The 23,684-nt window shown below is 44.3% G+C and overlaps 1 protein-coding gene across 1 annotated transcript in view; it reads right to left on the reverse strand.

Moving 5' to 3' along the window:
* KDM3B (lysine demethylase 3B) overlaps window positions 1–23,684 on the reverse strand; it is an 85,829-nt gene that overhangs the window by 24,438 nt on the left and 37,707 nt on the right. Inside the window, exons 8-11 of the mRNA XM_033181090.1 lie at window positions 19,782–21,030; window positions 18,676–18,877; window positions 12,749–12,963; window positions 10,912–11,064 (exon numbers count right to left, since the gene is read on the reverse strand). Coding sequence (XP_033036981.1) covers window positions 10,912–11,064; window positions 12,749–12,963; window positions 18,676–18,877; window positions 19,782–21,030 — 1,819 coding nt within the window. The remainder of the gene's footprint in view (window positions 1–10,911; window positions 11,065–12,748; window positions 12,964–18,675; window positions 18,878–19,781; window positions 21,031–23,684) is intronic.

The following is a 23,684-nucleotide window of genomic DNA, read 5'->3' on the forward strand; positions in this document are numbered from 1 at the left end:
AGCATGTAGGATGCAGTTTTTGTGTTGGGTTTCTTTCACTTAGCATAATGCTTTTGAGTCACCTACACTGTTGTGTGTATTAGTGATTCATTCCTTTTTATAGCTGAGTAGTATTCCATGGTATGAATGTACCATAACTTATCTGTTAATCAGCTGGTGAACATTTGGACTGTTTCCAATTTTTGGCTATTATAAATAAAGCTGCTACACGGCTGGGCGCAGTGGCTCACACCTGTAATACCAGCACTTTGGGAGGCCGAGGTGGGCTCAGGAACTTGAGCCCAGGAGTTTGAGACCAGCCTGGGCAACATGACAAAAAAAAAAAAAAAAAACTAGCCAAGTGTGGTGGTGCATGCCTGTGGCCCCAGCTACTTGGGAGACTGAGGTAGGAGGACTGTTTGAGCCTGGGAGGTGGAGGCTGCAGGGAGCAGAGATTGCTCCACTGCACTCCAGCCTGGGCAACACAAAGAGACACTGTCTGAAAAACAAAAAACAACAAAAAAAATAAAGCGGATATAAACATTGATGTATAGGTCTTTTTGGGGAAATGTTTTCATTTCTCTTGTAAATACCTAGCAGTGGGATGCTAGGTCATATGGTAAATTTTAGTTTTATAACTTTGTAAGAAATGAACTTATTGCTTTCCAAAGTGATGGTACCAATCTGCATTCCTACCAGCAATATTTAAGAGGTCTACTTCTTCCACATCCTTGATAATACTTGATACTGTCCGGTTTTGTTTCTTTTGAGATGGAGTCTTACTCTGTCGCCCAGGCTGGAGTGCAGTGGCGAGATCTCGGCTCACTGCAACCTCCGCCTCCCAGGTTCAAGCAATTCTCCTGCCTCCGCCTCCCGAGTCGCTGAGACTACAGGCACGTGCCACTATGCCCAGCTAATTTTTTGTGTTTTTCCTAGAGACAGCGTTTCATCATGTTAGCCAGGATGGTCTCAATCTCCTGACCCCATGATCCACCCGCGTTGGCCTCCCAAAGTGCTGGGATTACAGGTATGAGCCGCTGCGCCCAGCTGATACTGTCAGTTTTAAAAATTTTAACCATTCTAGTAGACATAATGATTTTTCATTATGGTTTTAATTTATATTTCCCAAATGAATTACAATTTTTCCCATGTACTTATCTGTCATCGATCTATCTTTTTTGGTGAGGTATCTGTTCAAACCTTTTTAAAACTAGCTTGGGCTGGCATGGTGGCTCATACCTGTAGCACTTTGGAAGGCCAATGTGGAAGAACTGTTTGAGCATAAGAGTTAAAGACCAGGACAGGCAACACAGTGAGACCCCATTTCTACAAAACCAAACCAAAACAGAACAACAATAACAAAAAAACGGGCTTGTTTGCCCAGGCTGGTATCAAACTCCTGCTGGACTCTAGCGATCCTTCTGTCTCAGCCTCCCAAGTAGCTGGGATTATAGGTGTACACCACTATGCACAGTAGCTTTTCATTTGCTTTTTGGAGACAGGGTCTCACTCTGTCACCCAGGCTGGAGTGCAATGGCACAATCATGGCTCACTGCAGCCTCAACCTCCCAGGGTTAAATAATTCTCCCACCTCAGCCTCCTGAGTAGCTGGGACCACAAGTGAAAGCCACCACATCTCGCTAATTTTTAAATGTTTTTTTGTAGAGATGAGGTCTCCCTATGTCGCCTAGGCTGGTCCTGAACTCCTGGGCTCAAGCAATCCCACTGCCTTGGCCTCCGTAACTGTTGGGATTACAGGTTATAAGCCACTGTGCCTGGGCTATTTTCTTAAATGTGTCTTTTTTTTTTTTGGAGACGGGGTCTCACTCTTTTGCCCAGCTGGAGTGCAGTGGTGCAATCTCGGTTCACCGCAACCTCCGCCTCCTGGGTTGAAGTGATCCTCCTGCCTCAGCTTCCTGAGCAGCTGGGATTACAGGTGCCTGCCACCATGCTCGGCTAATTCTCTGTATTTTTAGTAGGGACAGGGTTTCATCATGTTGGCCAGGCTGGTCTTGAAATCCTGACCTCAGGTGATCCACCTGCCTCGGCCTCCCAAAGTGCTGGGATTACAAGCATGAGTCCACCGTGCCCAGCCTTAACATGTCTTCTGAAAAGGTAAAGTTTCAAACTTGTATATTAGGCCGGGCACAACAGCTCGTGCCTGTAATCCCAGCACTTTGGGAGGCCGAGGCAGGTGGATCACCTGAGCTCAGGAGTTGGAGACCAGCCTGGCCAACATGGTGAAACCCTATCTCTACTAAAAATATGAAAAAATTGGCTGGGTGTGGTGGCGGGCACCTGTAATCCTGACTGCTCGGGAGGCTGAGGCAAGAGGATCGCTTGATCCTGGGAGGTGGAGGCTGCAGTGAGCTAAGATTGCACCACTGCACTCCAGCCTGGGTGACAGGGTGAGACTGTCTCACAAAAAAAAAAAAAAAAAAATTAAGAATAAAAAATAAACTTTTATATTTGTTTTTCATTTGCATTGTGTTCTAAGAAATATTTGTCTAGTGCAAGGATACAAATATTTCTTTCTAGAAGTTTTAGTTTTAGCTTTTATGTTTAGGCCTATGGTCCACCAAGAGTTAGTATTTTGCATATGGTAAGAGGTAAAGAGAGAGGTTCCTCTTTTTTTCTTTGAATATGGATATACAGTTGTTCCAGTACCATTTATGAAAGGGCTATCCTTTCCCCTACTGAACTACCTTGGCACCTTTGTCACAGTTGATTATGTAGGTGTGGGTTTACTTCTAGATTGTTTTCTGTTCCCTTACCACAGTGTCTTGATTACCGTAGCTTTAATATTAATTCTTGAAATGTAGTACAAGTCCTTCAACTTGAATCTATTTCAAAATTGTTTTGGTTATTCTAGATCCTCTGTATTTCATATACATTTCAGAATCATCTTGTCAATTTCTACAAAATGGCCTACTGAGACTTTGATTTGGAATTGCATTTAATTACATATCAATTTAGAAGAAGTAATATCTTAGTATTCAATCCTCTATTTTTTTCTTTTCTTTTTTTTTAAGACGGAGTTTCGCTCGTTGCCCAGGCTGGAGTGCAATGGCATGATCTCTGCTCACCGCAACCTCTGCCTCCTGGGTTCAAGCGATTCTCCTGCCTCAGGCTCCCAAGGAGCTGGGATTATAGGCATGTGCCACCATGCCTGACTAATTTTGTATTTTTAGTAGAGACAGGGTTTCTCCATGTTGGTAAGGCCGATCTCGAACTCCCGACCTCAGGTGGCCTCCCAAAGTGCTGGGATTACAAGCGTGAGTGAGCCACAGTGCCCAGCCTATTTTTCATTATTATTATTATTTTTCTTTATCTTTTCTTTTTGTAGAGATGGGATCTTGCTGTGTTGCCCAGGCTGGTCTCAAACTCCTGGCCTCAAGTGATTCTCCCACTTCAGCTTCCCAAAGTGCTAGGATTAGACATGAGCCACCACACGCAGCCCATATTCAATCTTCAGATCCACAAATATGGTACACCTCTTCATTTATTTAGATATTCTTTAATTTCTCTCAGTAATATGTTGTAGTCTTCAGTGTATGTGTCTTGTAGGTATTGGCTAAATTTGTCCCCAAGCACTTCATGATTTTATGATGCTATTGTAAATAACGCTGCGATGCAATCTTGGCTCACTAAAGCTTCCGCCTCCCAGGTTCAAGGAATTCTCCTGCTTCAACCTCCCATTACATTTCAATTTCTAATTGTTCACTGCTATTATACAGAAAAATAATCGATCTTTGTATGTTGACTTTGTATCCTGTAACACTGAAAAAAAACTCATTAATTAGCTTTTTTGTAGATCTCTGCATTTCTAAATAGATGATCATGTTGTCTGAGAATAAAAACCATTTTACCGCTTTCCAATCTGTATGTCTCTTTTTGTTTTCCTTTTCCCCTTTATTTCTTCATACTGACCACTAACTCCAGTAAAATACTGAATAGAAGTTACAAAAACAGACATCCTTGCTTTGTTCCCGAACCTAAGAGGAAGAAGTCAATCTTTCATATTACATATGATATTCTACTCATACACAGTTGTGTTTTTCAAACATTATTTCATTATCATTCTCCAAAGAGCCTTTTCAGACTTTGTTTTGTGGTCACTGTGCTCTCCACCCAAGAAATTTTAATACCAGATATACTGTATATCTGTTTATGTATTATGGCCCCCTGAAAGGGCACAAAAAATTTTTAACATTTTAGATTCTCCCTCCCCAGCAAGAGCCGATTTTCACCTGATAAGAATGCATAGCCTAGGTTTTTGATAATTTAGACAAATGATTTTTCTGCTATATCTTGAGATCATGTGGTTATTTTTTAGTCTACTAATATAGTGGACTGCACTGATTTTCAAGTGAACCCCATTTGTTCATGATGTATTATTCTTTTTATTATCTCGACTCAAACTTGCTTAAGTTTTATAAAACATTTTTACATCTATTTTTACATCTATGTTCATAACGGATACTGGGGTTGTAACTTTCTATGCTTCTTACATCTTTATTTGGTTTTGATGTTAGTATAATGCTGGCTTCATAAAACAAGCTGGTAAGTGTTTCCTCCTATTTTCTGAAAGACTGTGTGCATAGTTGGTATTACTTCCTCCTTAAACGTTTGCTGTAATTTACCAGTAAGGCCACCATCTAGACCTTAAGTTTTCTTTGTTGAAAGGTTTTTGAAACTGCAAATTCAATTTCTTTCTTTCTCTCTCTCTTTTTTTTTTAGGAGTTTAAGAGCAAAGATTTTTAAAACTCACTGAGTGGGCTGGGCGCGGTGGCTCAAGCCTGTAATCCCAGCACTTTGGGAGGCCGAGACGGGCGGATCACGAGGTCAGGAGATTGAGACCATCCTGGCCAACACTGTGAAACCCCGTCTCTACTAAAAAATACAAAAAAAAAAAAAATAGCCGGGCGAGGTGGCGGGCGCCTGTAGTCCCAGCTACTCCGGAGGCTGAGCCAGGAGAATGGCCTAAACCTGGGAGGCGGAGCTTGCAGTGAGCTGAGATCCGGCCACTGCACTCCAGTCTGGGCGACAGAGCGAGACTCCGTCTCAAAAAAAAAAAAAAGAGTATAAATGAGAAAAAGATATTTTATATGTACTAATCTTCTGCCTACATGATAAAAAAGAGAATATACAGTTTACCAATGAGAGATGAAGGCACAGTGACGTGTGCCTATACTCTCATCTACTTGAGAGTCTTAGGTGGGAGGGTCACTTGAATCCAGGAGTTTGAGACCAGCAGGGGAACATAGTGAGACCCTATCTCTTTTATAATAAAAAAAAGAATATGAGGACCACAATACAGATCTTTTAGACATTAAAAGGATAAGTAAAATGAACATTATTATGCCAATAAATTTTTTTTTTTTTTCAGACAGTGTCTATCTCTGTCTCCCGGGCTGGAGTGCAGTGGCACCATCTCAGCCCACTGCAACCTCCACCTCCCGGGTTCAAACGATTCTCCTGCCCTAGCCTCCCAAGTGGCTGGGGTTACAGGTGCGTGCCACCAAACCTAGCTAATTTTTGTATAGCCAGGCGTGGTGGCAGTAACCTGTAATCCCAGCTACTTGGGAAGCTGAGGCAGCAGAATCACTTGAACCTGGGAGGCAGAGGTTGCAGTGAGCCGAGATCGCACCACCGCACTCCAGCCTGGTTGACAGTGCAACACTCCGTCTCAAAAAAAAAAAAAAAAAATTTTGTAGGCCGGGCACAGTGGCTCACATCTGTAATCAGGAGTTTGAGATGAGCCTGATTAATTAACTTGGCAAAACCCTGACTCTATTAAAAATACAAAAAAAAAAAAAAAATTTAGCAGGGCATGGTGGCACACGCCTGTAATCCCAGCTACTTGAAGGGGCTGAGGCAGGAAAATAGCTTGAACTCAGGAGGCGGAGGTTATAGTGAGCCCAGATCGCGCCCCTGCATTCTAGCCTGGGCGACAGTGAGACTCCATCTCAAGAAAAAAAAAGAAAAAACAAAACAAAACAAAAAAGTTCATTCCATTGTTTTCTGTTGTCTTCTGGCCTATAGGACTTCTAACAAATTGGCTGTCATTCTTTTTTTTTTTTTTTTTTTGAGACGGAGTTTTGCTCTTGTTGCCCAGGCTGAAGTGCAATGGCACGACCTCGGCTCACCTCAACCTCCGCTTTCCAAGTTCAAGCGATTCTCCTGCCTCAGCCTCCCGAGTAGCTGGGACTACAGGCATGTGCCACCACACCCGGCTAATTTTGTATCTTTAGTAGAGACAGGATTTCACCATATTGGCCAGGTTGGTCTCCACCTCCTGACCTCAGGTGATCCACCCACCTTGGTCTCCAAAAGTGCTGGGATTACAGGCATGAGCCACGGTGCCCATCCAGGCTTTCATTCTTACCTTTGTTACTCTACACAAAATGTGCTTTGGTGTGGTTTTCTTAATGCTTCTACTGTTTGGAATTTGTTAATTTTGTCTGTACATAATTTTTACCAAATCTGGAAATTTTTTGCTTTTATTTAAATATTTTTTCTGTCTCTGCTCTCCCACTCTTTCTTTCTGAAACTCTACTTGTATGTTTGGTAGACCACCTGATATTTCCTGCAGCTCTACAAAGCATTCTTCAATTAATAAATGTAGGTCATTTTTCTCTGTGCTTTGTTTTAGATAGTTTCTTTTGTCGTGTCTGCAAGTTTAGTCTTTTTTTTTCTTCTATATTATCAAATCTGCTGTTAATCTCATCTGGTGTAAATATCGGAGATATTTTTCATCTCTGTAAGTTTTCATTTGGGCCTTTATGTATCTTCTTTTTCTCTCCTCATCACATCATGTTTTTCTTTAAATCCTTAATCATATGTATAAGATGTATAGTAGCTACATTAAAGTTTTTGTTGTTGTTGTTGAAATGGGGTCTTGCTATATTGCCCAGGCTGGAATTGGAACCCCTGGGCGTAAGTGATCCTCCCACTTCAGCCTCCCAAAGTGCTGGGATTACAGGTGTGAGCCCCCATACCTGGCTTAAGGTTCTTTTCTATTTTTTTTTTTTTTTTTTTTCTGAGACAGAGTTTCGCTCTTGTTGCCCAGGCTGGAGTGCAATGGCATGATCTTGGCTCACTGCAACCTCTACCTCCCAGATTCAAGTGATTCTCCTGCCTTAGCCTCCCGAGTAGCTGGGATTACAGGCACCCGCCACTAAGCCTGACTAATTTTTTGTATTTTTCGTGGAGACAGGGTTTCACCATGTTGGAGAGGCTGGTCTCGAACTCCTGACCTCAGGTTATCCACCTGCCTGGGCCTCCCAAAGTTCTGAGATTACAGGCATGAGCCACTGTGCCAGGCTGGTTCTTTTCTATTTCACTGTCATTCTGGGGTTTTTTCCTATTGATTGATTACCCCTCCTCAGCTTACTGGTCATGTAAGTTGGTATTTTTGCACACTTGATAATTACTGATTAAATGCAAGGCTTTGTGACTTATTTTTCTCGGTAATGGGTTTTGTTTGAAGGATGCTCCTTTATTCCTTTAAAGGGTATTTGGTGTTAGTGTGGTGCACAATTAAGTAACTTGCTGATCAGTTTGATTCTTCCAAGGCTTGCTTTATACTTTGTTATGGAGGCTCCAGAATAGTTTTTATTCTGAGACTAAATTAGTCCCACTACTCTTCACATTGGCTGGTGGGAATACAAATCATGAATTTTGTGAATTATTCAGTCAACTGCTTTCTGAAGGTTCCATCTTGGGCTTTGTGGAGTTTCATCTCATTCATGCCCAGATTACTATATAGGCAAAAAACCAAGAGGCTCTCTGTAGATCTCTGTGCAGTTCTAACCTTTTTAGCACTTTGCCTTACTCTTCTCAGACTGTCATCTCTGTCTCTAGTCAGTAAGGTTGGCAGTTTCTGTTTCGGTTATCTTTCCCTTGCTATAGCTAGAAACTGTACCTAAGCAGTAAGCCAGGGCAACTGTAGGGATTATCTTGTTTTTTCCCCTTCTCTCAGAGATAACAGTCCCATGTTGCCTGTTGTTCGACGTCAAAAACCTGCGGCAGTTAATCTTTCATGGGCGGGAGGAGAATACTCTAGCAGCTAACATTTATGGAATACCTGGTGGGTGTCAGGTCCTGTTCTTTTTTTTTTTTTTTTTTTGAGACGGAGTCTCGCTCTGTCACCCAGGCTGGAGTGCGGTGGCCGGATCTTAGCTCACTGCAAGCTCCGCCTCCCGGGTTCCTGCCATTCTCCTGCCTCAGCCTCCGGAGTAGCTGGGACTACAGGCGCCCGCCACCTCGCCCGGCTAGTTTTTTGTATTTTTTAGTAGAGACGGGGTTTCACCGGGTTAGCCAGGATGGTCTCGATCTCCTGACCTCGTGATCCGCCAGTCTCGGCCTCCCAAAGTGCTGGGATTACAGGCTTGAGCCACCGCGCCCGGCCGTCAGGTCCTGTTCTAACCACGTTACATACAACATCTCATTCAAAACAACAAAGCTGTGAGGGAAGTACTGATATCTTTGTTTTGCAGACAAGAAACCTGAGGCTCTGCAGGATTAAGTAACTAGCCCAAAATACAATCATTGGTACAATAAGAGGTAGAAATAGGTGTCACATCACAGTAGCCTAAACTCTAAACCATTGTACAATGATTATATTGTACCTCTGAAGAGGGAAGAATGAAAAAGTCAAGGGGTAAGGAGGGTTTTTGGCATGTAATAAGATAAAGCAAGAACCAAGGGCAGCAAATAATTTGAAAAGACATTTTTCATAAGAAAATAAACAAATGGCTGGCCACAGTGACTTACACCTATAATTCCAACAGTTTGGGAGGCCAAGGCAGGAGGATCACTTGAGCCTGGGAATTAGAGACCAGATTGGGCAATGTAGCAAGACTCCATCTCTACCAAAAAAATAAGCCAGGCATGGCAGCACATGCCTGTAGTCCCAGCTATGCAGGAAGCTTAGATGGGAGAACTGCTTGGGCACAGGAGAATGAGGCTGCAATGAGCCATGATCATGCCACCGCACTCCAGCCTGACTGCCAAAGCGAGACCCTTTCTTAAAAACAAACAAACAAACAAAAAAAGCACAAGAAAAGATACTCAACATCGTTAGTCACCAGGGGAAAGCAAATCAAAACGACACAATGAGATACTACTTCACAGCCACTGTGATGGCTGTAACAAAAAAGACAAAGGACAAAGTGTTGGCAAGAATGTGGAAAATTCCCTCATACATTGCTGGTGGGATTGTAAAACACTGCAGCTACTTTAAAATATAGTCTGGCAGTTCCTCAAAAGGTTAAAAGTTGAATTGTCATATGCCCTAGACAATTCCACTCCTATATATATATATACTCAAGAGAAATGCAACCATAGATTCACACAAAAAAACTGTACACAAATGTTCACAGTACCACTATTCATGATAGCCAAATGTGGAGGCAACCCAAAAGTCCATCAATTGGTAAATAAACAAAATGTAGTATATCCAAAAAAGGAGTATTATTTGGCAATGCAAAGGAATGATGAATGGTTCACATGTGCTAAAACACAGATGAAACTTTAAAACATTACACTAAGTGAAAAGGGCTAGTCACAGAAGGCATAATAAAGTATAAAGCAAGCCTTGGAAGAATCAAACTGTTTAGCAAGTTACTTAGCTATGCACCAGACACAATAGTGTATGATTTTTTTTTTTTTTTTTTTTGAGATGAAGTCTTGCTGTGTTGCCTAGGCTGGAGTGCAGCGGTGTGATTTCAGCTCACTGCAATCTCCATCTCCCGGGTTCAAGCGACTCTCCTGCCTCAGCCTCTCGAGTAGCTGGGATTACAGGCACACACCACCATGCCCGGCTAATTTTTGTATTTTTAGTAGAGATGGGGTTTCACCATATTGGCCAGGCTGGTCTTGAACTCCTGACCTTGGGATCCGCCTGCCTTGGTCTCCCAAAGTGTTGGGATTACGGGCGTGAGCCATGGCGCCTGGCCGATTCTATTTTTATGACATGTCCAGAATAGGCAAATCTACAGAGACAGAAAGCAGACTACTTGTTAAAATAGCATTAATCTAAAAAAAAAAAAGAGAAAAGCAGACTAGCGGATGCCAAGGGCTGAGGAGGAACGGGGAGTGACTGATAATAGGTATGGGTTGTCAGGTGGGGTGTGGGGTGATGATAATGGTGATGGCTGTACAACCTTGTAGATTTACTTTATTTAATTAATTAATTAATTGATTTTTAGACAGGTCTCACTCTGCTGTCCAGGCTGGAATGACCACAGCTTACTATAACCTCATGCTCTGAGCTCAGGTGATCCTCCTGCCTCAGCCTCCCGAGTAGCTATGACTACAAGCATGTGCCACCACGTCTAGCTAGCTAATTATATTTTATTTTGTAGAGATGGGGTCTTGCTGTGTTGCCCAGACTCAAACCCCTGGCGTCAAGTGATCCTCCTATCTCAACCTCTCAAAGTGCTGGAATTACAGGCATGAGCCACCACACTAAGCCTTGTACACATTAAAAAGGGTGAATTTTATGGCATGTGAATTATACCTCAATAAAGATGTTATTTAAAAAAAACACAGGTACGGTGGCTCATGCCTGTGATTCCCAGCACTCTGAGATGTCGAGGAGGATCTCTTGAGCCTAGGAGGTCAAGGGTGCAGTAAGCTGTGATTGTGCTGCTGCATTCCAACCTGGGTGACAGAGCAAGAACCTGCCTTAAAACAAAAACAAAAACAAAACAAAACAAGGGAAAATTAATAATCCTTCTTGTCCTATTTCAGCCTTCCTAGGCTAACTATTTGCCATTTTAAGATCTTACAATACAACAAAGTTGAATGAAGCCAAGTAGCTAAAGAGAGACATAAGCCCATTCCTGCCTCAATTTTCAAATCCCACAACACCAAGGACATACCTCCAGGTTACCTTTCAAGCTGCACAGGACAATGTTTACTTACCACTGCGTGGCCGGCTTTTCCTGAGCCGGTAACAGTCAAGGCAGACCCCAAATCCACATTTGCGACAAACCCAGTGGATGTTGAAGAGAGTTGTTTCACACACATCACACATCTCCCGTACACCACGCACGGCTCGCTTCCATGCCACTTTCTCTGGTGGAAAGACAAAACAGAATTGGCATTGATCATCCTGACTAATTGCAAAAGACCCCAGACCCACTGATTCCCTACTCAAGTTATTTTGTTCAACAATAAAACTCAAAGATTCATGAAGTCTGTGTTTCTATAATTGTGGGAGAAACTAAATACAAGAATTTCTAGTATTTCTGAACAAACTGACTGTACAACTTACTTATAATTTTTTTTTTTGAGATGGAGTCTCGCCCTGCCACCCAGGCTGGAGTGCAACGGCACAATCTTGGCTCACTGCAACCTCCACCTCCCGGGTTCAAACGATCCGCCTGCCTCAGCCTCCCAAGTAGCTGGGATTACAGGCACCCGCCACCAAGCCCAGCTAAATTTTGTATTTTTAGTAGAGAAGGGGTTTCACCATGTTGGTTAGGCTGGTCTCGAACTCCTGACCTCATGATCCGCCTGCCTCTGCCTCCCAAAGTTCTGAGATTACAGGCGTGAGCCACTGTGCCCAGCTGGAATTGAAAAAAATTTTTTTTTTTTTTTTTTTTGAGACGGAGTCTCGCTCTGTCGCCTAGGCTGGAGTGCAGTGGCCGGATCTCAGCTCACTGCAAGCTCCGCCTCCCGGGTTTTACGCCATTCTCCTGCCTCAGCCTCCCGAGTAGCTGGGACTACAGGCGCCCGCCACCTCGCCCGGCTAATTTTTTTTATTTTTTAGTAGAGACGGGGTTTCACCGTATTAGCCAGGATGGTCTCGATCTCCTGACCTCGTGATCCGCCCGTCTCGGCCTCCCAAAGTGCTGGGATTACAGGCTTGAGCCACCGCGCCCGGCCGAATTGAAAAATTTTTAACTGGGGGAGTTTCAAAATAAGAGGATTCCTCTCTTGAAATTTAGAATATAGGGCCAGGCATGGTGGCTCACGCCTGTAATCCCAGCACTTTGGGAGGCCGAGGCAGGCAGATCACGAGGTCAGGAGATTGAGACCATCCTGGCTAACACAGTGAAATCCTGTCTCTACTAAAAATACAAAAAATTAGCTAGGCATGGTGGTGGGCGCCTGTAGTCCCAGCTACTCAGGAGGCTGAGGCAGGAGAATGGTGTGAACCCAGGAGGTGGAGGTTGCAGTGAGCCGAGATCGCGCCATTGCTCTCCAGCCTGGGCGACAGAGTGAGACTCCGTCTCAAAACAAACAAACAAACAAACAAACAAACGAAATTTAGGATATAATTTCACAGTATAACTTTTCTTAGTCTGGAAAATAGGGCATAGTATCTTACAGACATGGAAATATTTGAAATGCATGAATAATGTGGGTTCTAGGTATGAAACATGGCACCTAGTAGCACACCATCTATTTACAAACCATACAGCTTATTAATAGAAATTGGTTCAAAGCAAACTGAAAATACTCAGAATGAAGCAAACCCAAATGGGAATTTAAATGGATGTTATGGCTGTTGTGCTACAAAAATGAAAGGCAAGTAGAGAAGGAGATTTTGGTTAATTGCCAAAGACTGAAAGAATGAGGTCTGCTGGATATAGTTAAGGTCTCAACTACAGGTTGCTACAAAGAGAAATCTTATCGGTCTTAATTCATTCATAGAAAATGCCATCTGCCACTGTCCCCAATCCTCCCTTTAAGTGAAAGAAAATAGAAGTTTTTCACCAGGAGCACCTGGAAGACAAGTGAGAAGGTGACTTACGGTGTGGCTCCACCATCATCATAGCCTCCTTCTCAGACATTACGAGCTGGCAGAACTGGTCCCCAACATTGGCCAGGATGTATTTTGAGGTCTCTAGATCTATCCCTTCTGCTAGGGAGGAAGAGGGAATCCACAGGTTCATGGCATCAGGGTCACTTTGCTGGGGGCTTAGAAACCCCTCCACACGAAGTACCCCCTTTCGAGTGAAGATCAACCTGAGACATGATCAAATACGTGGTAAATTGCAGTAGCAATGCAAACTAACACACACCTAAACTGAGACAACAGGAATCAGACAAAGAATTTTCACCAAAGTTGACCAAAACAGTATGCATTCTCTGCTAATAGTAAAGCTTGTTAACATAACATTTAGTAGGTCTAGATTCTTTAAAAAGTTGTCCGAGAGTTGCTCTTAGTTCTTCCATTTACCGGTTTTACACCTGCACCCATACTGCTGAATGCGACCAGAGAAAAACACAGACCCACTTTCCAGTTTTTTTTTTTTTTTTTTTTTTTGTTGAGACGGAGTCTCGCTCTGTCACCCAGGCTGGAGTGCAGTGGCTGGATCTCAGCTCACTGCAAGCTCCGCCTCCCGGGTTCCCGCCATTCTCCTGCCTCAGCCTCCTGAGTAGCTGGGACTACAGGCGCCCGCCACCTCGCCCGGCTAGTTTTTTGTATTTTTAGTAGAGATGGGGTTTGACTGTGTTAGCCAGGATGGTCTCGATCTCCTGACCTCGTGATCCGCCTGTCTCGGCCTCCCAAAGTGCTGGGATTACAGGCTTGAGCCACCGCGCCCGGCCCAGTTTTGCTTTTTTTTTTTTAAGACAGAGTCTTGCTCTGTCACCCAGGCTGGAGTGCCGTGGCATGATCTTGGCTCACTGCAACCTCCACCTCCCGGGTTCGATCAATTCTCCTGCCTCAGCCTCTTGAGTAGCTGGGACTACAGGCGCAAGTCACCATGCCCAGCTAATTTTTGTAATTTTACTAGAGACAGGGTTTCACCACGTTGCCCAGGCTGGTCTTGAACTACTGATGTCAAGTAATCTGCCTGCCTTGGCCTTTCAAAGTGCTGGGATTACAGGCGTGAACCACACCACTCCCGGCCAACACAGAGCCACTTTCGTTGTAACTGTTTATTTTTTGGAGACAAAGTTGCGCTCTGTCATCCAGGCTGGAGCACAGTGGTGCCATCACAGCTCACTGCAGCCTTGACCTCCTGGGCTCAAACAATCCTGCCACCTCAGCTTCTCAAGTAGCTGGGACTGCAGGCACATGCCACCACATCCAGCTAATTTTTTATTTTATTTTTTTTTTTGAGACAGAGTGTCGCTCTGCCATCCAGGCTGGAGTGCAGTGGCGCAATCTCGGCTCACTGCAAGCTCCTCCTCCGGGGTTCACGGCATTCTCTCGCCTCAGCCTCCCCAGTAGCTGGGACTACAGGCACCTGACACCACGCGCAGCTAATTTTTTGTATTTTTAGTAGAGATGGGGTTTCACCGTGTTAAGCCAGGATGGTCTCGATCTCCTGACCTTGTGATCCGCCTGCCTCAGCCTCCCAAAGTGCTGGAATTACAGGTGTGAGCCATTGCGCCCGGCCTAATTTTTCATTTTTTAAAATTGTTTGTAGAGACAGGGTCTTGCCATGTTGCCCAAGCCAATCTCAAATACCTGGGCTTAAGCGATCCGCCCACCTCAGCCTTCCAAAGTGTCCGGATTATAGGCATGAGCCACTGTGTCTGGACTTTTAACACTTTAAATTCATGTCTGCCTACCTCAGGTGAGTCCTTAATATTGCCTGACAGTCATGATACAGTTTCTTGGTACACTCCCTCTCCTAGATGCCTATTTTCATACCTTCCTTCTATTCATACCTCCAATATTACTTCCCCCGTGAGGACCTTGCTTTCTATTCCACTGAGAAAACAGGAGCTAGAAGACAACTTCCACAAGCTCCCACCATTACACTACCACACTTACCTGCAACTTGGCCCACGTATTCTGTATGATTTCCTGCTGCTCTGAACCAGCAAAGGCCAGTATCTCCTGCTACATCCTATCACTTTTCCGAAACCCAAAGACATTTCTCCACTAAATCTCTCCTCTCTTTTCTTTTCTTTTTTTTTTTTTTTTTTTTTTGAGACGGAGTCTGGCTCTGTCGCCCAGGCTGGAGTGCAGTGGCCGGATCTCAGCTCACTGCAATCTCCGCCTCCCGGGTTTACGCCATTCTCCTGCCTCAGCCTCCCGAGTAGCTGGGACTACAGGCGCCTGCCACCTCGCCCGGCTAATTTTTTTTGTATTTTTTAGTAGAGACGGGGTTTCACGGTGTTAGCCAGGATGGTCTCAATCTCCTGACCTCGTGATCCGCCCGTCTCAGCCTCCCAAAGTGCTGGGATTACAGGCTTGAGCCACCGCGCCCGGCCCTCTCCTCTCTTTTCAATACCATCTATTTTCTTCTCTATCAGATCACTGTTGCCAGCATATAAATTCGCTCCAATTTCAACCACAAAAATCCTCTCAAGCCATACCCTCCCTCCATTTATCTGCTTGAGCAAAGTTTCTCTGAAGAGCTGTCTATACTCAACCAGGCACGGTGGCTCACGCCTGTAATCCCAGCACTTTGGGAGGCTGAAGTGGGCAGATCACGAGATCAGGAGATTGAGACCATCCTGGCTAACACGGTGAAATCTCATCTCTACTAAAAATACAAAAAATTAGCCAAGTGTGGTAGTGGGCGCCTGTAGTCCCAGCTACTCGGGAGGCTGAGGCAGGAGAATGGCGTGAACCCAGGAGGCAGAGCTTGCAGTGAGCTGAGATTGCGCCACTGCACTCCAGCCTGGGCAACAGAGCGAGACTCCATCTCAAAAAAAAAAAAAAAAAAAAAAGAGTTGCCTATACTCATTGCCATAGGTTCCTTTCCCTTAAATTTTCTACCCTACAATCAGGCACTTCCCCTACCAATCAACCAAAACTATTTTGATAAGGTAATTCTACCTTGCTAAATCAGTCACTTCTAGTTCATATGTAACATGACCTGTCAGCAACATTTTTACTTTTTTATTAAAAATTGTTTTGTGCCGGGCACGGTGGCTCACACCTATAATCCCAGCACTTTGGGAGGCTGAGGAAAGCGGATCACCTCAGGTTAGGAGTTCAAGACCAGCATGGCCAATGTGGTGAAACCCTATCTCTACCAAAAATACAAAAAATTAACCGAGCGTGGTGGCGCGCACCTGTAATCCCAGCTACTCAGGAGACTGAGGCAGCAGAATCGCTTGAACCCAGGAGGCAGAGGTTGCAGTAGCCAAGACCACGCCAGCCTGAGCAACAGGCAAGACTGCAGCCTGGGCAACAGGGCAAGACTCCATCTCAAAAAAAAAATTATTATTATTTTTTTTTTGTAGAGGCAGGGTCTCACTACATTGTTCAGGATGGTCTCAAACTGCTGGCCTCAAGTGATCCTTCAACCTTAGCCTCCCAAAGTCCTGGCATTACAAGCGTGAGCTATCGCCCCCATCCAAGTCAGCAACACTTGACACAGTTCATTATTCCTTCCTGGAAATACTTTCTTTAGTGTCTTCTGGGATACCTCACTGCCTAGTTTTCCTGCTATTTCACTAGCTGTTCTTTCTCAGTCTCCTTTACTAGTTGCTTCCATCTTTCTCACCTCTAAACATTGGAGAGTACCAGAGTTTGGTCCCTGGACTGCTATTCTTCTTTATCTATCCTCTGATCTCACTTAGATTGACAGCTTTAAATACCTGGTGATATCCAAATGTATATCTTCAGTAGGACCCCTTCCCCTAACTCTAGAGCTGTATCTCCAGCTGCCTTCTCAGTATCTCACCTTTGAAAATCTAACAGGCATCTCAAATTTAACACGGCCAAGTTAAAACTCCCCCTTTTCCTCCCCAAACCTGCTTTTCCCTAAAGAATCTCTTTATCAGTAAATGGCAATCTCATTCTTCCTATTTTTAGGCCAAAAGACATACCTAGAACCAGACACAAAATCATCCTTAAGTCCTTTCTTTCATACTTCACATCTAATTCATCAGAAAATTATGTCTGCTCTATCTTCAACCACTTCTCATCATGTCCATCACTATCTCCCTGGTCCAAGCCCCATTATTTCTCACTTGGATAATTCCAACAGCCTCCTAACTTCTCTGCTTCTGCCCTTGCCTCTACATAACCTATTCTCAAGAAGGTGGCCAAAGTGGCCTTTTTTTTTTTTTTTGAGACGGAGTCTCGCTCTGCCGCCCAGGTTGGAGTGCAGTGGCTCGATCTCGGCTCACTGCAAGCTCCGCCTCATGGGTTCACGCCATTCTCCTGCCTCAGCCTCCCGAGGAGCTGGGACTACAGGCGTCCGTCACCACGCCCGGCTAATTTTTTTGTATTTTTAGTAGAGATGGGGTTTCACCGTCTTAGCCAGGATGGTCTCGATCTCCTGACCTTGTGATCCGCCCGCCTCGGCCTCCCAAAGTGCTGGGATTACAGGCGTGAGCCACTGCGCCCGGCCGAAAGTGGCCTTTTAAAACATTAATCAGTGTCACTCATCAGTTCAAGGCCTCCAATGACTTCTCATCAGAGTAAAAACCAAGGCCTTTGGAATAGCCTTTTAAAATGTGGTCCCATCATTAACTCATTCACCTCAACTCCTTTTCCTTCTTTGCTTATTCTATTTTAGCAACCTAACTTTATGGACACACCAGAAATATTCCAGCTTTGGGATGCTTGCAACTGTCTGGAATACCTGTCACAGTATGGTGTATTCCTTCACCTCCTGCAGGCTGTTCTTCAACTCTCACTTTCTGAAATCATCCTGTTTAAAACTGTAGCCTCTCTAGCCTCCTCACACTTCAATCCTCTTTCCTTATTTTTCTCATAGTTATTATCAGCTGACATACCATTTTTTATTTTTTATTTTTCTTTTAGAGGAGCCTTGCATTGCTTCTAAGGTTGGAGTACAGTGGTACAATCAAGGCTCAATGCACCCTCGACCTCCCGGGCTCAAGTGATCCTCCCACCTCAGCCTCCTGAGTAGCTGGAATTACAGGTGTGTGCCACCACACTCGGCTAATTTTTAAAATTTTCTGTAGAGACAAGGTCTCACTATGTTGCCCATGCTGGTCTCAAGTGATCCTTCTGCTTCGGCCTACCAAAGTGCTGGAATTAAAGGCGTGTAATCATGCTTGGCCTTTTTCCTTATTTACTGTCTGCCTCCCCAACCTTCTGAGGGCTGAAATTTGATTTTTTTGTTGTTCACTGCTGAATACTCAATGGCCAGAACAAGGGTTAGCACACATTAAATGCTCAATAAACATTTGCTAAGTGAATCCACACCATATTGATAAACCATTTAGATTTACTTTAAAATTAAAGATTCTTGAAAGGTCACTAGAAGAAACTCCCCTTCTAAGTTTATCAAGCAGAAGAAAAGTAACTAAAGAGATGTTGTTTGGTAAAAGCAGATGATATTCCCAGATTTTCATCAGTTATATCTACTTCAAAGATGTTTCACATTATCTCCAAATCTTATTTCCCCTTCTTTTTAACATGACTCAAGTTACTCTAGCACTGAGGAGGAATAAGCAGTCAGGCAGATCCATAATATGAAATGCAGTCCTTCTGCTTATAATAGTGGTTTCAAATAGAACCAACCCAAGTTAAGAATAACTCAGGGAATAGCACAGAGCTACAGCTAAAACCGCTCAATTTCAATTATCCAAGGACAAAACCACATGTCATTTTACAATCCAAACTACTAAGTGACTACTATGCTAGAGTCTCTTCACAGATGCTGAGAGCAAAGGAGTTGAGGAAAGCAAAGACCAAGACGATGAAACATGTTTATAGGCTTTTAGAGAAAGAGTGGAAGTTATGTGTCACTAGTGAAAAGTGGCAAACGAGGAAAACAGGAGTCTGGGTACCTCCGGAAGTGAAAGAAACGGCAGGCTACAGTAGAATCATCTTGCTCCTGTTCCTTAAACTTCCGGTACCGCTCCAGGCGGCACTCACGACACTTGTGCAGATGAGGTGCCACGTTGATGCATGACCCATCCTGTAGGAAGGGCTCTCCAGATTGCTTCAGCTTCTTCACTTTGCTTACATCTTTCAGCACTGACTGGCCAACTGTGGCAAGGGGAAGAGAAGAAAAGTTTGTCATGGGGTGTAAACAGGAACCAATAGCATGATTCTTTTGGGGACAGACATTTGTCCTGACCTGGGGTGCTACTTCTTTCCCTGCTTGGGCATGTACCCATTATGTCCATTCTTGAAGGGAAAGCAAGGAGCAAAGAAGCTTCCATTGGGAGCTAAGCACCATGCAGAACTTGTGGGAAGTGCCACACTAAGGCGAAACAACTTTGCATATGGGTGTGAAAAACACAAGAAGGCAGAATATAGCCATCACCTGCCTCTAGTCTCTCACGATATGGCTATTCTGTTCATCAGGACCTCTTGAGCTCCCACAACATAGCAATTCCTATTGAAAACAGACGCTTTTACCACAAGACTTTGTTTTACATGCTTCTGGACCATAACCTCACACCACAGAAGTTAATGGATTTTGACAGAGCTGTTAAAATCCTTATGTAGGTTTCAGAGAGAAGCAAACTGAGGGGTGATTCTCTCTGCTTCATCACGTCTACAAATGTCTACTATGTGGGAACGGATACCAGTTCCCAGTAACCCCTCTGAAGTAAAGAGGATGAGCCAAAGTGAAGTAAAAAGGGATGAGACAAATGCAAAGAAATAGTTCCTGACAAAAAATAACTGACCGCCAAGGAAGATCAAGAGTCCTCCTTTGGGGTATTATCATTATATGGGACAGATACCCCTCTTACAGTGCTGGTTTAGATGCAATCCTGCCCTGAACCAGGTCTGACGAGGGGCCTCTGCCAGGTCCTCTTGGCTCTGTAATTCTATGAGATTACAGAACTCTCCATCAAAGTGAGGGCCTCTGCTGCACAAGAACACAACAGGCATTTGAGCCCAGTGCCAGAGCAAAGCCCAAATACAGCCCCAGCAGGATCACCTTTCAGGGGGGCGGTCCGAGGCCGGCCCTTGGGGGCCTGCTTCCCTTTGCTTTTGCCCAGCAACAGCTCAGCACTGCGCTCCCCATTGGGGCCCAGCTTCCCCATCAGGTGCTCCGGAATCCCCTTCAGGCCTGTCTTAGCCTGCAGCTGTTCCTCCGAGTCACTCAAATCTGACAGGTCACTGTTGGTGCTGGAGTCCGAGTCCTGTCTGCAAGCCAAGCTTCGCTCATCCAGTGAGAACCTTTTCACAGCTTCAAAAGGAGCTTTGTTCTCCTGTGAAAAATCTGCCGGGGAGGACAGAAAGCCGCCTGAGTGCCTGCCAAAGACGTTACTAAAGGTTTTGAGGAGGGGATTGTCCTGCTGCCCAGGGCCCACAGTTGGCCTCTCCTCTGTGGGGCTGGAGGAGAGAGTTGGCATCTCAATGGGCTGAGTGAGGCTGCTGGTGGGCGAGCTGGAGCGGCCATTCCCCATGGCAGAGAGGCTTGGGCCCCCAGTGGTAAGAGCTGAGCCCAGAACACCAGATACTAGCTTGGAGGAGTCAGTTGTAATGAAGAGGGGTTTCTTCTTTGCTAAAGATGCCGAATCTGCAGAGGAGTGAGACTCGGGCCAGCTGGGTGCCACCTTGGAGGTGACAGTGGTAGCAGAAGAGGAGCTACCTGATGCCTGAGATGCAAAACTGCTGAAAGGGCTGTGTTCAACTTTCTCCACAAATGCCAGGAAAGGATTAGAAGGCTCTTCTCGGGACAATTTGGGGGGCTGTAAAAATAGATTTTCATGATTCTCTGGGGTACGGGTATTTAGGAGGCTCCTTGGGAAGGCTGGAGTGAGGGTGGGCATGGACTCTGCAGGCACCTTCCGGTCCACAGAGCTGCCAGCCTTAGAGCCTGGCTTAGTGTCTGCTCCAAGAACGGATCTGCCTTTACACAGGCCTGAGCTCAGGCTCTCAAGGCTTTGTTTGAATGAGTCCCGACTAGAAGAATCATCTGCCAAACTCTCTGAAACAGTAGTGAAGTAGTTACTGGTAGGTAAAGTTTGGGACATGCATTGAAAAAACAAGTTTTTGGAGAGATCAGTGTCTTTCTGAGCCTCTTGTGCAGAGCTACAGCCAAAAGAGAAGCCCAAAGGTTTGTTCTCTGTGGCTAGAACACCATTAGACTGGCTCCTTCCACTTCCAAAAGTCAAAGGTTGCGATGAACTAGGGAGAGGTGCTCCAAATCCAGAAGAGGCCAGAAGAGAATTTCTTGAATTCTGAAAGGAAGATAGTCTGAATTAGTGATGCTGGCTTCTTACGACAATCTAATGATCTCTTTCTTGGACCTCACTATCACCATATCAACATTTCTTGGGGGTCAATCAACTTTTCTCTTTTACAATTCCATGGATCTGCTCTTATAACTGGAGTTCACCAGTAGTGGGAAGAAATCTGCAACAGACTATACTAAGGGTATCTTTAGCAAGGTGAACCAGAGATAGCAGGATGTCATTCATCCTGCCATTCCCTTGGTTGCTATCCAATTGGTTGTTACAGTGCTAGAAGGCCATGTAGGCTTTTTGGCATGTATTTGGAAGTGGAGAGCTCCTATAAGGAATTGGAGAAAAGGGTTCCTGAATAGACACCAGCTTTTACAGTGACCCCTGTAATATTAATATATCTCAATGACCTTGGGAACTACTGTTAAAGTTTTGATTTATTTGGGCTACTGTAAAATTGCCCATTTTACAAAAAGTGGCTTTAATCCTAGGACAAGCCTACTGCACATTAAAGAAAAGTGTTCTCCTCATTAATCTTAAAGTCCACAACATGGACCCTTTTGGATTTCGGCATCTATTTATGGGTTCAAGTCAACCTACAAGTTGAATATCTACTTCAATTAATGTTAGACATACAGATGCTAAAATCAAAGAAAGCAAGCTATTTACCAAGACCTTTGTTATAATTAGAATCTAATAAGAAACCAAAGAGGATAAATGTATATACTGATTATATCCCAAAAAAAGCTTTCAGTGTAACTGAAGAATGAAATAATAAAACACTCTCCTTTCCTTCTTTTACCTTCAAAATGTTAACTTCTGCTTGTGAATGACTGTATAAAGAATGGGGCCTGGCGCGGTGGCTCATGCCTGTAATTCCAGCACTTTGGGAGGCCGACGTGGGTGGATCACGAGATCTGGAGTTCGAGACCATCCTGGCCAACATGGTGAAACCCTGTCTCTACTAAAAACACAAAAAATGAGCCGAGCATGGTGGCACGTGGCTGTAGTCCCAGCTACTCGGGAGGCTGAGGCAGGAGATTGCTTGAACCCAGGAGGCAGAGGCAGAGGTTGCAGTGAACCCAGATCAGGCCATTGCACTCCAGCCTGGCGACAGAGCAAGACTCCGTCTCCCAAAAAAAAAAAAAGGAAGAACTTTCCTATATATTAATGTACCCAGATATAGACAAGAGGGACACACACACACACACACACACACACAGAGAGAGAGAGAGAGAGAGAGAGAGAGAGAAGAGACCCATAGGTAGGTATGAGCCCTTACTTAATATTTATTAATTTAATAAAACCCGGATCCTAGTAGTTGACTTGCACACCACAGATTACTTTCAAGTAGTAGAGGATGATATACCTTAATATTCACTTTAAAACACTGGAAATAAAAATTATTCCATCACCACTTAATGGATATGGAGCTTTCCTTTTGGAGTGATGAAATTTCTGGATCTAGATAGTCTTCATAGTTTTGCAACACTGTAAATGTACTAAATGCCACAGAATTGCACATTTTAAAGTCATAAGTTTTACATTATGTATATTTTACTACAATTAAAAAAAAAGGATTCCCGATAAACAAAACGGCTATTCTCTTATAAAGATGGGACAGAGTTTTAATTAAACTATTCTTTAAATACACGAGAGGAGTTAACATTCAGGCCTTCCTTGGGGGGTAGCATAGAGACATAAGAATCAAGCAGGCCACCTAGGCTTGCCTCTGTCTGTGCTATAGAGACTACTTCAGGGTATCTCAGAGTTAAAAAATTAAAGCTCCTTTTTTCTTTATCTTCCTACTAACCAGTAAGCATTGACTTAAACTCCCTCCCCACAATAGAGAAAAAGAGAACAGACACAGCCCTGAGGTGCTACTGTTGCTTCACAGGCAGGATTTGGCCAGGAGCCTTGATACCTGCATGACTTCAAGGAATCAGCATGGGTAGCTCATGTTTCACTCCTAAAGTTACCCTTTAAAAATAAATACACACACGAATGAAAAATAATTTGGACGGTCTTTCATTTTCCTTCAAATGATTAAATTCCAAATCCTTTTCTTATAAAAAGGTGATGAGAAACTCATCTCAACCCATTTTAGGTCAAGAAGTTTCCTGTTGGCTGTCTTTATTTTAGATCAGGCATTGTAATGAAAACATTAATTTCCACACATTTATTTATTTATTTATTGAGACGGAGTCTCGCTCTGTCACCCAGGCTGGAGTGGTGGTGCAATCTTGGCTCACTGCAACCTCCGCCTCCCGGGTTCAAGTGATTCTCCTGCCTCAGCCTCCCGGGTAGCTGGGACTACAGACACATGCCACCAAGCTCAGCTTCTTTTTTTTTTTTTTTTTTTGAGACAGAGTCTCACTCTGTTGCCGAGGCTGGAGTGCAATGGTGCGATCTCACTTGCAGAGCTCACTGCAAGCTCTGCCTCTCGGGTTCACGCCATTCTCCTGCCTCAGCCTCCCGAGTAGCTGGGACTACAAGCGCCCACACCACCATGCCTGGCTAATGTTTTGTATTTTTAGTAGAGACAGGGTTTCACCGTGTTAGCCAGGATGGTCTTGATCTCCTGACCTAGTGATCCACCTGCTTCGGCCTCCCAAAATGCTGGGATTACAGGTATGAGCTGTACTGTGCCT

The sequence above is a fragment of the Trachypithecus francoisi genome, unplaced genomic scaffold, assembly GCF_009764315.1.
Source record: "Trachypithecus francoisi isolate TF-2019V2 unplaced genomic scaffold, Tfra_2.0 Lachesis_group2, whole genome shotgun sequence".
Taxonomy (NCBI): Eukaryota; Metazoa; Chordata; class Mammalia; order Primates; family Cercopithecidae; genus Trachypithecus; species Trachypithecus francoisi.